The sequence below is a fragment of the Lynx rufus genome, unplaced genomic scaffold (assembly GCF_022079265.1).
Source record: "Lynx rufus isolate CCGP_SWC_20201006 ecotype Redwood Valley unplaced genomic scaffold, mLynRuf1.p SCAF_21, whole genome shotgun sequence".
NCBI classification, from domain to species: Eukaryota; Metazoa; Chordata; class Mammalia; order Carnivora; family Felidae; genus Lynx; species Lynx rufus.
In genome coordinates, this window is record NW_025814836.1 from 25,485,243 (window position 1) to 25,502,068 (window position 16,826).

The 16,826-nt window shown below is 44.8% G+C and overlaps 1 protein-coding gene across 1 annotated transcript in view; it reads left to right on the forward strand.

Moving 5' to 3' along the window:
• Nucleotides 1–16,826, forward strand: part of ADAMTSL3 (ADAMTS like 3) — a 347,278-nt gene that overhangs the window by 205,320 nt on the left and 125,132 nt on the right. The window contains exons 9-14 of the mRNA XM_047086812.1: nucleotides 2,882–2,993; nucleotides 8,007–8,145; nucleotides 9,234–9,284; nucleotides 9,754–9,958; nucleotides 14,733–14,880; nucleotides 16,474–16,558. Of these exons, the coding sequence (XP_046942768.1) occupies nucleotides 2,882–2,993; nucleotides 8,007–8,145; nucleotides 9,234–9,284; nucleotides 9,754–9,958; nucleotides 14,733–14,880; nucleotides 16,474–16,558 (740 nt within the window). The remainder of the gene's footprint in view (nucleotides 1–2,881; nucleotides 2,994–8,006; nucleotides 8,146–9,233; nucleotides 9,285–9,753; nucleotides 9,959–14,732; nucleotides 14,881–16,473; nucleotides 16,559–16,826) is intronic.

The window sequence follows — 16,826 nt, forward strand, 5'->3', positions numbered from 1 at the left end:
TTTCCGCTTCCTTCTTCCGTGTCTGTTTACTGATTCTCTCTTTAATTGTATGCAATCCAGGGGTCAGCAGATCCTGACCAGCAAGCAGAGTGGAGTTTTACTGGAACACAGCCACAGCCATTTGTTTACAGGTTGTCTGTGGCTGCCTTTTCCCTGTGCCAGCCAAGTCAGATCACTGTAATGGGGACTATATGGCCTGAAAACTGTGTCTGCCTTCTGATTCTTTACGAAAATATTTGCCGAGCCCCAGTCTGATCCATTGTCAAGTCTGTCCATTGCGATACTGATTTAAGTTACTGTGCCTCGTTCTTCTAGAATTGCCATTTTATTTTTGTGGTCTCTCTGTTTCTAGTGAAATTCTCTGTCTTGTCACTTAACTTCTTAAGCATTTTCACCATCCTGTCTTAGTCCAGACTTTCTAAAAAACAAGAGCCCAAGGAGGGAGCCGTGTGCTAACGCTGAGGTTTTAAGACCCTGGCACCGTATGGGGTATTGTGAAACACGACCTGAAGCCAAAGCTAGAATTTCAGGGGTTGGTAGCCGTATAACTAGGTGTTTAAGTTTCTATCTGGTGATGCCACTATTTGGATATTCTGTAATTCCGTTTATAGCGTATTCCACCTTTTCTGTTGGTTGTTAAATCTTATTTTTTGTGTGTGCCTGGCTATTTTTAAGTTTTTCTGTGTATAGTGGGTGAAAGATTATCGATACGATCTGAGACTGGATTAATTTCTGCTTCTGGAAGACAGGTTAGCAGCCAGGTACCTTCAGCCAACAAGCGATTGAAATAATTGGAACCTGGCGTTCATTCCCTTTGAGAAGTGGCCTACTTCCAGTTCATGCTTCTTACTAGGATAGAGCTTTCTGGGGCTCCCAGTTGGGCACGTGGAGCATTTACTGGTACCCCCCCTCGGCTTGGTGGGCCTCGGGCTCCAGTGTTTGTTCTCAGACTCGTGACTCTGATGACAGCTCTGCTCAGCTTCTCAGCCACTCAGTCACCACTTGCACGATGGAAAATGCCGGGAGCAGAAATGTGGTGCCAGAGGTGGTGCCAATGTCACGCTCGCCTCTCTGGGCTTCCTTTGTGTCTGGGGTCTTGTCCCTGCAAACGCTCACTGGCGTGGTCGTTCTCTGATGCCTTCAGATACATCAGAAATACATTTTAGGCGGAGCTCTCACTCTCTCTGGCAGGATTCATCAGAGACCAGCCATTCTTCCACAGCCAGAGCACAACCCTTTTGAAGTGTTTCGTGCCTCTGTGATGCTGTGCATCCTGCCCTCCCTCCCCCCACCTCTCCTCCCCCCCACCTCTCCTCCCCCCCACCTCTCCTCCCCCCCACCTCTCCTCCCCCCCACCTCTCCTCCCCCCACCTCTCCTCCCCCCATCTCTCCTCCCCCCACCTCTCCTCCCCCCCACCTCTCCTCCCCCCCACCTCTCCTTCCCCCCACCTCTCCTCCCCGACAGCATCTTGTGCTAGAGTGTTTTACCGTTTTATGATCAAATACATCCAAATATTATCTTTTAGTCAACTCTTACTTATGTTTATGAATCAGCTTTACTGACTGATTTCATCATTACTGCTTCTTGCATCTACTCCCTCCTGCTTTTATATTTGCTTTTGTTCAATACCTTTTCATAGTTTTTTCCTTTTTTTTTTTCCAGTGAGGGTCTCAAGTGGTACCGTTTCAGTCGTTCTGTGTCTGAAGATATCTGTTTCCCTGGTTCTGATAGATAATTTGATCATCGCTTGCTTATAAATTGACCATTGATCTTTGACTGTTGATTGATAGTTTAGTTACAAAATTCTAGACAAAAAGTTATCGTTGCTTGGCACTTTGAAGGTGTGATTTTGCTTTCTTGCATCCGGTATTGCCTATGAGAAATCGGATGCCAGTGTGATTCTCACTGTTTCATAGCTAATCATTTTTTTTTTCCTTTCTGACAACTTTTAAGATTTTTCTTTATCCCGGTTGTTGTACTTTTTAAAAATGTCTGCCCAGAACATTTTTAAACTGAGTACACCTGTCTTTCTCAAGGTCTAGGAAATTCTCAGCAATTATATCATCCAATATTGGCTTTTCATTATGTCCTCTATTGGGTCCCCCGCTTGAAGTCCCTATGGGCTTTGGCATTTCTGGATGGATCCTGCGTGAACTCTATTTCTTTTTCTCCTCTCCTTGCATTCTGGGAGTTTCCCTTGGTTCACTCATTTGTTCAGTCAGGAGGGCAGAAAAGAAAAAAGTAGGAGGAGAACATGCTCATTGAGGGTAATCCCTCAGCAGTATCTTCCCTCTTCCGTCCGCTGGCTCATGCACGGTGGTACCCCTTCTCTTTAGTTAGATGCTGGAACGCTCGAGTATGAACACCACATATTTGTGTACATTTGCGTTTCTCCAGTTGTGCTTTCCAGAAGACCTTTTTGGAGGGATTTGCGTAAAGATGAAAGTGTAAGAATTATTGCAACTGTAAGAACTCCAGGCATGTGGCATGGTGCAAACAAACCCAGACTGTCTCAGCCCCTGCTGTCATGGAAATTAAACTCAGATGTATCAGGTAGAAAAAAAAAAACAGAAGTTACGCGAACAAACAAAAAAAGGCCACCTACACGTTTGAGAACTCCCTTCCATGCATGGAGTTGTCTGGAAAAATGACTCTGGGGAGCCTGGTTGAAGGTCTTCTGAGCCCCCCTCTGTGGCAACCCCGAATGAAGTGTTATCACATGTTAGAATTTTTGGAAACTTCATGTGCCGGAGTTGGTTGTGAAAGAACTGAAGATCTGAGATTGCATACCTCAGTGAAGTACATTGATCTCCTTCGGAAAGCCGTGGGAAGTGTTAGACCGTTGCATGTAGATGCGTCACCATGGTTCTCTGTGTCCAGACCAGGTACACGGTGGCCAAGGACAGTGTGGCCCAATTCTTCTTCTATCAGCCGATCAGTCATCAGTGGAGACAAACCGACTTCTTCCCCTGCACTGTGACATGTGGAGGAGGTGAGGCACAGACTTCGTTCCTGAATGTTCCGAGCTCAGAGTTAGAAATGACGTACCTGTGTGTTTTTTTGAAGCTGACTGTAACATTGGTGTGGTGACGGGTGATGAGTGATCACGCGGCATCCTGCCCAGCAGCCTGGACTGCAGTGGTGTGAATGGATGTGTGTTTGCCTTTATTCTTGGAGACAGGTGCAACAGTCTAGACAGACTTCTAGCAAAAAGCTGGAGACCTGTTTATGTGTGTCCTTGCGTTTCTTGTCTTAAGTGTCTGTAAAGCATGCATTATTTTTAATTTTCCACGGAAAACCTGAAAAACAGACCAAGCAGCTTGGTGAAGGGGTCGCGTTGGTTCTAACATTTAGATTTCCACCCCGTCCTCCCTCAAGGTAGGTGCCTTAGCGTAAATTACCAAAAGGAGAAAGGGTAGCCGCTGAGTGGTAAGGGGAAACTCCTGCCTGCTGCTTGCTTAGTTCAAGGATTTCACAGATAGTGAAGGAAGGTTCTGGGCTCCACACACGTGCTACACGTATTTACAGGCTCAGGTGGCGGGAAATCGGCTGTTTAATATGGAGAAAGCGTCTGCCTGGAGGAAAGGAGGCCGCCAGAGCCTCCATTGTAAGGCTCTTTTAATAAACTGAACTTTAAAATTGAAGAATAAATGGTTCTGAGCTCATGCCAACACATGAACCGTGGTTCCTTGAATTGCTAGAGGGCCTTATGTGGATAACTTCCCCTAAAAGCACCAGGCAGCAGTGTTGGGCATTTCCATGGGGTGTTCATCTTCACATTTATTCTTGCAAACAGCCTTAAGAAAGGTCTCTTTGCGTGGCTGTATTATGTGTGAGCAAACAGAAACGTATTAGATGTGAAGGACATACCCCCGTTTGCTCAGCTGGTGAACAGCTCCCTCTGAGCCCCCAGCTGAGTGTCCCCAGTCACTTCTGCCTTTCCTCCTTTAAACTCCAGGCTTCGGGTATCAGGGACGCCTTCGGGTTCCCGGGAATCTGTATCTCAGGACTCTCTCCTCTGGGATTTAGGCTCCCTGTGAAAGCAGCAGGCAGGTGCTTTTGTGGGGAGCACTTATCCCAGACCCCAGAAGGAGCTTGTGTTGCCGAGAAGGAAAGAGAAACGGTCTAGGGGTTGAATGGGGCTCTGGAAACCAGCTAGAAAGTTAGTCTTCCCAGTTACTTCTTCCTAGACTTGGCTTGAGCAATAGACCACTAGATTGTGATTCTACAGCCGTGGTTCTCAAAGTGGGGTCCCCGGGCCAACAGCATCAGCATCACGTGGGAACTTGGTGGAAATGCAGATTCTTGGGCCCCACCCTGGACCTACTGAATGAGAAACTCTGGGAATGGGGCCCATTAATCCTTTTCAACAGTCCCCCCCAGGAAATTAGGGTACACATTCAAGTTTAAGAATCTTTGGATATCAGCTGTAGCCATATTAATCACTGCTTTTGCCATATCTGTGTTACCCCTGCACGATTCTCTACTTCAGGTTTTTTCTTTAAATGGATGTTTTAAGAAATTTAAATGGAGGCATCTGGGTGGCTCAGCTGGTTAAGTGCCCAACTTCAGCTCACGTCGTGTTCTAATGGTGTGTGGGTTCGAGCCCCGCGTTGGGCTCTGCACTGACAGTGTGGAGCCTGCTTGGGCTCTCTCTCTTTCCTCTCTCTCTCTGCCCCTCCCCCTCTTGCTCTTTCCCAAAATAAATAAAAAATAAATAAACTTTAAAAATGTTTAAATAAACATATTCACAAAAACAATTTAATTTTACCTCGAGGAGGCAAACTGATCTCCTGCCGTAAATAGAACACGATCACAAAAATAAATACGACTTAAACACAGTGCTGGAGATCATCTTTAAGTCCCTGCCAGCGCTAACATTCCCTCGGTTTTTCTCGATTCCACCGAAGGTGAAAATGTATTTTGCTGAACATTACAAGCATTGTTCTGAGGCAGAAACTCCTTCAGGGCTTTGAGTCACCGACCTTGCGTCAGTGACCGCCAGGGAAACTCCTAAAACACATTTGATCTCGTTGAAAGCTGATTGAGGGAAAACGGTGTTGGGAGTTGAGACCGTGATCTGCATAAATTCAGTGAGTCTCTCCAAACCCGGGCCTCAGACTCATTTTGGCCGAACTCGTTCTCCAAAAATGGCATGACGACATTTCCGTCAAGAGGCAGGGTGGCCACAGAGCTGAAGTTCGGGGACTTGGACTCACTTCTTGGCTTTGCCACTGCTTAGCTCTGTGCCATCTTTGAAGCTCAGTCTGCCCATCCATAAAACAGGATGATCCCCCTTGCAGCACTGTCGGGGAACAAAATGAGAGGACACAGGCCAAGGAGCCTAATAGAGTGTCTGGCAGTTAATGGGTACTCAGGAAATGCCTGTTATGTCCGATTCTAAAGAAACGTGAATTTTGTGAAAAATTCAGCATAATCTCCAGGGTTGTGGCCGCCCCCCCCCACTCCTGGCGTTCTCCGGTGGTGGGTTATGAGATACATACATGACTCAATGCTCTCAGGGTGAGTGGGACATACCCACAGATTCCCTGCCTGCATGTTTTATATCCAGAAGCAGAATCCCACCACCTTTGAGTCAAGTGGACCATGGTTCCAGAGATGACCATCTCCCATGGACCCCCAAATAAAAGCAAAGAGCGGGCAGCGGTGTGGGGGGGTTATTCTTACTCAGCAAGTGGACAAAGATCTCTTTCTTTTTAATGTCTCCCCTCTCCCACCTAATCACTCAGAGAGACATTCCCATTCAGGCACATAAGAAAAAAGAGGAGCTTTTTCACTCTGGGAGGGACATTGGGAATGGGACTCGGCTTAGTCAGTTGGTTAAATTCTTGGGAGGGAAACAGATGTGCCTCATACTCAGGTGCGGAAGGAAAGACAGCCCTGCTGGAGCCATAAATGGGAGCACCTGGCAGGGAAACTGTCCGCCAGAGACAGCAGTGGCTGTAAGAACAGAAGGGAAACTTTGGGCTGCTCTCTTGGGGTTCCCTCTACGGCCTGCCATTTTCTGCACACAGGCAGAATTTCAATACATTGGTTCATAACATAGGAAGGCAACCTGCCTTATTTCCTTCGCTTTCAGTTATCTCTGTACCTCCCTCAAATTAAATTAATTGTCTCTCCTTAAATTGTATGCTTTTTGTCTCCTAGAAGTATGTTTCCATTTAGAACAGAGGTGTTCCTTTGCTTCGAGGAGGTATAGTCTCGTTCTGTACTTGTTTTGGAGGAAATAAACACACACACATAAAACCCACAAGGAAAGCATTACCAGAGTTTAATTGCATTACTAATCAAGTCGCCATGATTTGTGTAAATGCCATTTCTGAGTTGTTGGGTCATCAGGCAGGTCAGTTCTCTGCTCCCTAAGGTACTGGGATGCTGGGCTTTTCTGGCTTGCCTGTAATCATCTACGCGGGACTCTGCAGATCAGTCTGGAGAAAGTACTGGATAGATTGCCCCTTCCATCTGATATTGTAGACTTTCTGGCAGATATTGGCACCCGAGTAGCATTTTATTGACTCCATTTGGATTTTCGTTCTTGTGGTTTCAACCTTGCTTTTCATAACGCATACCAGTCTGTCCTTCCCCACGCCGTGTACGTCCAAGCCATGGCTTGCGGAATGCTGTCTAGTGGTTTATAAAATCAGATTCCTCTCGGCAATCAGGCCCTTAAATGTATTTTTAGACCTTTAGACCAACTGGCTGAGGCTGAGAGCTTAGCTTTGAGCCTTTTTTTTTTTTCCTGAAGAGCTCATTCTGCTTTTGAAAAATTGCCTTTTTTTTTTCCTTTTAAACTTAGCATGACACTTATGTAGTGACAGGAAGCCTGGGATCAGATCTTTCAGGAAGTAGAAGCATCATTTTGAGAGTTGTTTTTTAAATCTACGGCACTCGTCCATTTGGAACGCTCACTTTCCTCAGAGACTGTGCAATTTGAAATTCACAGAATCGAGAGTGAGTTTTCATCCCTTCTGCTCTGAAGGATTTTGAGGCAGGGGGCGGTGTAGGGGATGGGCTTTGTTCCTCCCAGTATGGACAGTGCTTACTTCCCCAGTTAGAGAAGCTCGTTGGCATCCGAGGTGCCCCAGGTGCCCCCGGACAGCAAACAAGTAAAACGCAGTGTCCCCAAGCAACAGGATATTGTGCGGTGGAAGGAGGCACCGGCCGGGGCATGTGGGTGGCTCTTAACAGTGTCGTGCTGAGTGAGAAAAGTAGACAATAGAACAAGATTTAAAGTACCTATCTAGTTACAACAGGTACACACAAGCAACATCGCATAAGGCACATGCGGATTTGAGAACATGTAAACAAGAAATAGGGGTCTCTGGGGGAGTCAGGATGGGAATAGTAAAAACAGAATATGGGGAAACGGGGGGCCCATGGCACAGGGCTGTGGGGACATTCGGGAGACCGGCCAGCAAGTGACCTTCCGCCCCAAGGTCTGAGCATTCCGTAAAGGAGTCCCTTGCCACTTTCTCATTAAAAGTGCTAAGACAGGGCATCTGGGTGGTGCAGTCGGTTAAGCATCTGACTCTTGATCTCAGCTCAGGTCATGATCTCACAGTTTGTGAGTTCGAGTCCCACATCGGGCTCTGCACTGATGTTGCAGAGACTGCTTGGGATTATGTCTCTTCTTCTCTCTGACCCTCCCCCTGCTTGTGCGTGCTCGCTGTCTCTCTCTCTCTCTCTCTCTCTCTCTCTCGGCCACACATCTTCATCATCTTAGAAGAACCTGAAGATCATTAGAGCACACAAACCAACCCATTTCCCGGACTGAGCCACCCAATGTTTCTGCCTCAGTTGGACCGTGTACGGACCCGGGCACTGCTGTGTGCTAGAAGCTCCCAGCAGTTCCCCTGCATAGTCAGGGATGAGAACCACGGAGTTAAGTTTCTTCTGGGGGAGGAAGAGTCTGTGCCAAGGGATCGCTGGCGCGGGAAAACGACATGGTGAGATATTCACAGGTGCCTTTTCTTTTTCCCATTAGGCTATCAGCTCAACTCGGCCGAATGTGTGGATATCCGCTTGAAGAGGGTAGTTCCTGACCATTACTGCCATTACTACCCCGAAAATGTGAAACCCAAGCCCAAACTGAAGGAGTGCAGCATGGATCCTTGCCCTTCGAGGTCTGCGTCTTTGCCCTTAGTGTTTACTCTAAAAAGAAATCAGCCAACCGCCACCAAGACCAGTCCATCTTTGCAGAGTGACATTTGCACTGTGCGACCTTGAACACACGCAGGTGGCAGCTACCCGCGTTCGTAGCCCCGCTCAGCGGGGACGAGGCTCGCCAGCGCACACAGCCCCGCACTCTCCTGTCTGGCTGTGCGTGCATGTGCCCTGATATTCACCCCTCTGTAAGGACCCTCAGTGAGCATCTACACACACAACAGGGAAGCTCTCTCCATCCAAGTACGATGTCTTGTCCATCTGCCAGTCGTAAAAATCTTGAACTCACCGTTTTCACTTTTAAACTGGGTCACCCGTTACCCCGTGCCGACTTTCGAAGCGTTTGCATTAAGTTCAGTATAAATAATGCATTGCTCAAGCAAGTAAGAAGTTTCAATGCCAAGGCAGAAAAGCGATGCATAAACTATCCCGTTGCATAATTTAGTACCTGCTGACTTGGACTGCCTGGGGAAGTTTCCTGGCTTTCCTACAGTATCTTAAAATAACAGCCACAATATCAAGTCCTAGAATCCCCCAGACAGCTGCCAGCTGGCTGAGGCAGAAGTGTACAAATGGAAAAGGAAGCATTCTCAGTGGATTTCATTTCCTGTCACTGAACTACCCATTTCCTGGAATCCCAGGTGAACATAATTATGAATAGAGACCTTTTCAAAGGACAGCTTCTATGAAACAAAATGTCTTTCTAAAGAGTCTACTAAGATGATAAAATGTTAATATCATCAACATACCAAAATAACCTTCTTAGATGATGAAAAGTAGGTTTATCTGAATGAAGAGACACTCTTCCCTTTGATTAATTCATACCACTGGTTTCTGTAGTTCCGTGTAACTGGAGATGGCGTGTGCCACGGATGTTCCCGAAAACCAAAAAAGATGGTGGGAAGTTTTGGGGAAGGGTTCACAGCACTTGTCATGTTTCGTCTTCAGTCTGAAAGGGCTCTGTCTTTTGGGATGTCAAATCTGTATGGGTTAAATTAATATGTCGATTGATTTAGAAATGACACTGTCACCGTGATTTCATTTGTAGCGACGGATTTAAAGAGATCATGCCCTACGACCACTTCCAACCTCTCCCTCGGTGAGTTACGTGTTTCCGTTTTCCACTCTGTAATTTGCTCTAAGTAGTTTGCAAGGAACTGGAGTATCTGTAGCAACAGTCCAAAATATAAGAGGGACAGATACTAGATCCTTTACGGGGAGCTACGGGAAAACAGACTTCAACTCCATAAGGAAGATGTGTCAAAGAATCGGACGGAATACACTGCCTCAAACGGCCACGTCTCCCGTCACTGGGGATGTCCGACCATTAGAGAGGGAGCTCAGGCCTTGCAGTTGGTCAGAAATTTGAGTCCCCCTTTTATACCTGGATGACTAGTTTCTGACTTTGAGATTCTCCGGTTCTCTAGTAATATTGTCCTTTAGTATTGATGGTCTAGAGACAGCTCAAGGAATGCTTCCGGAAGTACTTTTCGCTGTCGCGTTTGCAAGCTTGAAACAGACAAGCCAATGACAAATAAATAATGTGTTTTTATTTGTTCGCTTTTGAGCTGGGAACATAACCCTTGGACTGCGTGCTCGGTGTCCTGCGGGGGCGGGATTCAGAGGCGGAGCTTCGTGTGTGTGGAGGAGTCCATGCACGGAGAGATACTACAGGTAGAGGAGTGGAAGTGCATGTACGCGCCCAAACCCAAGGTCATGCAGACCTGCAACCTGTTCGACTGCCCCAAGTGGATTGCCATGGAGTGGTCTCAGGTAAGATTCCAGACCGGACACTTTGCTTTTCATTTTTATCTTATTTTATTTTCTTAATTTATTGAGATATAGTTTGTTTTGTTTTTTTTTTTAAGCAGTCTCCCTGCCCGGCGCAGAGCCCAATGCAGGGCTTGAACTCACGACCCTGAGATCAAGACCTGAGCCGAAATCAAGGGTCTGACTCGTAACCGACTAAGCCACCCAGGCACCCTAAGGACAGGACACTTTCACTGTAACCTCAGATTTGAACGAACATTGACTAGGGGCTATCGATCCTTTTGTCACATACCCCCTAAAAGGTGCTCTCAAAATTAAATACCCCGTCACCTCTATTTAGATTGACATCTAAAAGTCTTGATTGTAAGTTTGAGTAAAAAGTATCAAAGAGTGTCATTTCTAACATGTGAATGCTGACATTTTAAAATAAAAGTGTTACAGCATTTAAACAAAAAAATGTGTTCAGCAGAATGTAAATGCCATGATGATTTCTATCTTTGCCATCTTTCCCTTAAAAAGCACACGAAGAGGTCCTTCTTGAACAGTTTGTGGATAGTTTGCATTTTTCCCCCTTGAGCTCACGTTCTGAATCCACTCTCCCCACAGAAATTTATCCCAGCATACTGTACCTTTATGCCATAGTCTTTTATTGATTACGCTATTCTACTTTTTCCCAAGAATATATGTATAGCAATTGAAATCGTTATATTTTATTTGAAATTAATTTATTTCAATTTCCTGTGGCCATAGGCTCTAAGTATTAGGAATGTTCCCCCTCCCCTGGATTGTTATTATCACAACAATATAAATATATTTCAAATTTTGGTAAACACTTATTACACATAAAAAGTAAATTTTTTAAATATAAAATTTATTGTCAAATTAGTTTCCATACCACACCCAGTGCTGATCCCAACAGGTGCCTTCCTCAATGTCCATCACCCACCCTCCCCTCCCTCCCACCCTCCATCAACCCTCAGTTTATTCTCAGTCTTTAAGAGTCTCTTATGGTTTGGCTCCCTCCCTAACTTTTTTTTTTCCTTCCCCTCCCCCATGGTCTTCTGTTAAGTTTCTCAAGATCCACATAAGAGTGAAAACATAAGGTATCTGTCCTTTTCTGTGTGACTTATTTCACTTAGCATCACACTCTCCAGTTCCATCCACGTTGCTACAAAAGGCCATATTTCATTCTTTCTCATTGCCACGTAGTATTCCATTGTGTATATAAACCACATCTTCTTTATCCATTTGTCAGTTGATGGACATTTAGGCTCTTTCCATAATTTGGCTATTGTTGAGAGTGCTGCTATAAACATTGGGGTACAAGTGCCCCTATGCATCAGCACTCCTGTATCCCTTGGGTAAATTCCTAGCAGTGCTATTGCTGGGTCATAGGGTAGGTCTATGTTTAATTTTTTGAGGAACCTCCACACTGTTTTCCAGACCGGCTGCACCAGTTTGCATTCCCACCAACAGTGCAAGAGGGTTCCCGTTTCTCCACATCCTCTCCAGCATCTATAGTCTCCTGATTTGTTCATTTTAGCCACTTTGATTGGCGTGAGGTGGTATCTGAGTGTGGTTATGATTTGTGTTTCCCTGGTGAGGAGCGACGTTGAGCATCTTTTCATGTGCCTGTTGGCCTTCTGGATGTCTTCTTTAGAGAAGTGTCTATTTATGTCTTCTGTCCATTTCTTTACTGGATTGGATTATTTGTTTTTCGGGTGTGGAGTTTGGTGAGTTCTTTATAGATTTTGGATACTAGCCCTTTGTCTGACATGTCATTTGCAAACATCTTTTCCCATTCTGTTGGTTGCCTTTTAGTTTTGTTGATTGTTTCCTTTGCAGTGCAGAAGCTTTTTATCTTTATAAGGCCCCAATAGTTCATTTTTGCTTTTAATTCCCTTGCCTTTGGGGATGTGTCAAGTAAGAAATTGCTACGGCTAAGGTCAGAGAGGTCTTTTCCTGTTTTCTCCTCTAGGGTTTTGATGGTTTCCTGTCTCTTTCAGTTGGAATCAATCCAGAAAATGAGGGTGGGTGGCTTAAAAAATTGTCCATTCCCAGAATGGGTTCAGACCTGGGTTCCGCAATAATTTTATTCTTAGTTTTTACTGCTGGTTTCTTGTTCTGTTTTGTTTTGCACGCGCACACCAGGAAAACTTGTTCACATAAGTAAACAGAACTGAGGCGGATTTTCTTACAGCAAGGCCATTCCATTCTTGAACTCCTGACGTATGTGCCAAAAGTCACGCTGTGATCTATCATCAGAAATCAACATTTTTACCTCTATAACCTGCAGAGCTCACTTTCAGCTCTTAGAAGAGTCCCATCCATATGTTTTGTGTTGGCTTTAGAGCTTTCATACCACGACCCCACATCCTCATCAATATCGTGACTTTATCGTCACTCACGGTATCAAAAGGGGGGTTGCTAACCAAATCATCTCATTTACCTTTATCAGCTCTTAATACTTTTCATTTGTTTGCAAACATCAACTACATTCTCAGTAATGAGAATTCGTTATCATTAAGGATATATTCCTCCTCCAAAGAGGAGTTCTGGAAATTGTAAATACCGACAGCATTATTAGGGTAAGTGTCCAGCTTCCCGGGGGGGGAGGGGGTGCTATGTGAGAGGAGACAATACTCCTTTGGATTGACCAGTCCTGGTGTGGTTATACCTTATCATCCATCGTACTGTTTTCTTTCTCTTTGGGCAGAGTTCTTGTTTCTTTCTTGGCCGATACGCAACAGCCTCTGACAGTCACATATATTTCAAGTTGATAAATCTTGGGGTAGGGGAATCGATTTCCCAGAAATAGGGTCTAATCTCAAACCTCACTCAGTTCATTAGAATATTTGTTCAATGGCAAGAGGAAATCAGATAGGTTTCCTGATAGCCTTTTTTTTTTAACTCCCTATTTTTAAAAACTCCAGTAGAGTTAACATAGTGTTATATTAGTTTCAGTTGTACAGTATCGTGGTTCATTGGTTCCACATCACGACGAAGTGCACTCTCATTCCCTTTTCCTTATTTCATCCATCCCCTCCCCCGACCGCCCCTCTGGTAACCGTCTGTTTGGTCTCTGATGATACCTTCCCTTTTTGGAGAAGTGAGTATGTTAAAAAAAAGGCCTTCCTGTCCTGTGAAACTTGTCTGTGACCGTGTAGGAAACATCTACAGACTTAAGAAAGAGTCCTTGAGCTCGATGTGTCAGTGGCAAAGTCATGGTTTTGGCAACGAGAGGCTCCAGGATGGATCCGCTATGCCCCTTGGGAACTGTGTGACCTTGAGCAAGGTCCTTTGGTGGTGGCCTATTTGCTCATCTGTCGAATGGGAATGAGGCTACTGACCTGAAGGTGCGTTGGGACATGAGTAAGATAACCCCCGCGGGCCGCACCTGTTCATAGTGGATGTCCTAGGACTTTCAGCCCCTCCCTCGGATGGATCCCAGAATTGGGGAGGCCTGAAGTGTATACAGTTTGGACTTTGAAGAAGAAAGGATGCAAAATACAAATATCAGGCACCTCAGTGAATTTTTACTCAGAATAAGCAAAGCAATTGCAAAATTTTAAAAAACTGACAATGACCCCCAACGTGAACTGTGAACTTTAGTTAAAACGATACAGCAGCATTGGTTCCTCCGTTGTAATAATTGTACCACACTCACACAAGATGTCAGTTATAAGGGAGACTATGGGGGTGAGTGCGGGCAAAGCAGAACTCTGGACTGTCTGCTCAGGTTTTCTCTAAACATAAAATGGTCCTAAAAAATAAAGTCTATTAATTAAAAAAACCACATACTTCTACACATATGTACTCCCCAACATATGTACATAAATTGAAATGATATCCGAGACTTTCATGACAGGAAAATACTCCCATTTGTCAGTAAGGAATCTTCCAAATCATAAATAAATAATTCAAGGAAAAAAATACAGCACAAACCATGAAAATTCAGACAAAATAGCAAAATGTTTATTTAGAAAAGTTTTTTTAATATATTTATTTTTGAGAGAGTGAGACAGCATGAGCCAGGTCGGGGGGGTGGGGTGTGGGTACAGAGAGAGGGAGACACAGAATCTGAAGCAGGCTCCAGGCTCCGAGCTGTCAGCACAGAGTCCGACGCGGGGCTCGAACCCACGAGCCATGAGACCCTGACCTGAGCCAAAGTCGGAGACTTAACCGACTGAGCCACCCAGGTGCCTTGCAAAATGTTTTTATTAATTTTAACTGCTTGATATTTCTACAGTATTTTTCCTGAGCTTTGTGGCTGAATACTCTATGATGGCCTCTTCGTGTGATCGCAGTTTTGCAAGATCGATTTCTGTAGACAGAATGGGAAGAAAATCCTTTAGTGTGACTGATCAGAATTTGATTTTTTAACTAATAGTTTAAAAAAGTTGCTTTTTCCCATGTTCTCAAGTTGTTTTGGATAATGTCATTACAAATTTAATCAAATTTGAGGAAACCTATATCAAGTCTCTTTCATATCGAACAGAAAATTTTCGGGTCATTTCAGTTTTTCTTGGGCTGTGGCCTCATCTGAAATACTTCTCAGGTTGAGAACTGGACGGAGACCTTGCAAAGGGAGGGGCCCTGAAACATAAGAATCAGGGAAAGCCAGCTTCTATCCCCTTCTTTACCTACTGTTTGTCTAATGGTCTTTTGTGTTTAATACTCACGTAGATCAGGGGCTCTCCTTGGCTTGAGTCATTAACGCCTTTGTGGATCTCCTCGTGGACAAGAATTTCACTGGCTTCTCATTTCTTCTTTGAAGTGCACGGTGACTTGTGGCCGAGGGTTACGTTACCGCGTCGTTCTGTGTATCAACCACCGTGGGCAGCACGTTGGTGGCTGCAACCCACAGCTGAAGTTACACATCAAAGAAGAATGTATCATCCCCATCCCGTGCTACAAACCGAAAGGTAAGTTTGTGTTGCATGTTAAAGTTAAATCAAGAGGTGTTTTCCAGCTCTCATTCGAATATCGCAGGATTTACATTTCAACTTAACCGTCTTAGGAAAACCGTCTTACCGACAGATGGCAGTTAGACTGTCCACCAGGTAAAGAAGCTGGACCCACTTGATAAATTGATCTCGGGGGGAAGCTGAGTGCTTATCGATTCAGTACGTTTAGAGTGGCTCCTATCTGTCTGGGCTCACACCAACATTTCTCGCTGGACACAGAATAATCTGATGGAATCCCTGCTTTGAAGAAAAAGAAGGAGGATGAGGAGAAAGAGAAAGGGGAAAAGAAAAGGAGAAGGATAAAGAGAAAGAGGAGGAGGAAATTTCCCCCAGGGTTCTCATTCTTTTTTCCCCCGCAGTATTTTGTACGTACCTTCCCCTGGAGTGTATGTCTCTTGAGGGAGGGACAACATCATCTTTATCACGTGTCCTGATGCCTGCCTACCGTGGAGTAGATGAAGACTTTCGGCTCCCAATGCAGATCTCTGGATGCTTTTTGAATTTCTTCTATTATTCCTATTTGTTCCCCAGGAATGAGCAGAAATGGGTAGCATCCACGGGCAGGAAGTCTTGGCATCATCTCTCGGATACACATTCCTTTCCATACATGGTTATTTCCATGTACTTGAGTGAGGTATTACCAACGCTTATGACAAGTATTTCCTTTCTGGAAATGGAAAAAGGATTATCCTCACTGGTTGGTCCCAAGAAGTCTTCCTTAGTCCTTTAGAAAGGATGGTACAATTCTCCTTCATTTTTCTGAGTTCATTATCCATACATAGAGCCTCATTGTCAACCGTTTCACAAATACTTATTTACTGTGTCCGCCCTTCAGAAAAGCTACGTGGTTGCCCCACGAGGTGCAAGGATGTCGTCGGTGAAGTCTTTCCTCCTGCCTTGTGCACTTGACAGTTCTTTCACAGCCACTGCCTCAGGGTCTGTGATTTCCCTGAAGCAGCCCAAAATTTCCTTTCTCATTTCATAACCTAGTGTGTTCCTTTCTTCACGTCTTACGAGGCTTAAAAGCACAGAAAGGAGCGCGCATCTTGCTCCCGCGTGATGGGCGTAATCGGCAATCAGCTCCCGTGACAACTACACCAATAAAAGTTTGAGTAAAACCTCCTCCCAGTTTTCTAAACATCTACGTTATTTGATTTTCCCCATCGATCTCTTTATTCTTGGGCAAGGGGGATTTGTGGCAAAAGAGAGCAAGCTGATACGGTTGAAGAGGTTTAATATGTAAACAACAGAGATTGGTATTGGTTTATAGAAGGTTATATATTTTTTTTATATAAAAGGCATTTTTATGCTCGCTTCGAGAACATCTTCAACTGTGCTATGGGATCATCTGGTTGCACTGGGATAATGTGTAAATGAAAACAATACACGACAGAAATGTTTGGTTCACTCCAGAAGCCGCTTCAGGTCCTGTGACAAAAGACCCCACTTTGCATTCGAAAAGCGTGACTGCTTTATCGATGAAACCTTTCGCAAATAGCGATCATGTATCCAGCTGCTTTAAGCTTGTTGTTTGTGTTCCCTTTTTCTTAGAAAAAAGCCCAGTGGAAGCTAAATTACCGTGGCTGAAACAAGCCCAGGAACTAGAAGAGCCCAGAAGAGCAACCGAAGAACCATCGTGAGTCCAGGGCCTTTTATGGGTGTAATCAGGGCATAGCCAGTTAACATGATCTATGTAATTTTTGTACTTATTGGAACACAATGATACATTTCAAATCCAAATGACCTGAATTTTCAGACTCTAGAGAGCTCGAGCTGGCTGGAAGTCTTCTTTATTTCACAATTCAGCAGTTCTACTTTGGCATTATCTGTGAGAAGCACATAAAAGAACAGTGTGTGTTAACTCAAAGCAGACCCAGTGGTCTGTTACAATTAAGAGATTGGGG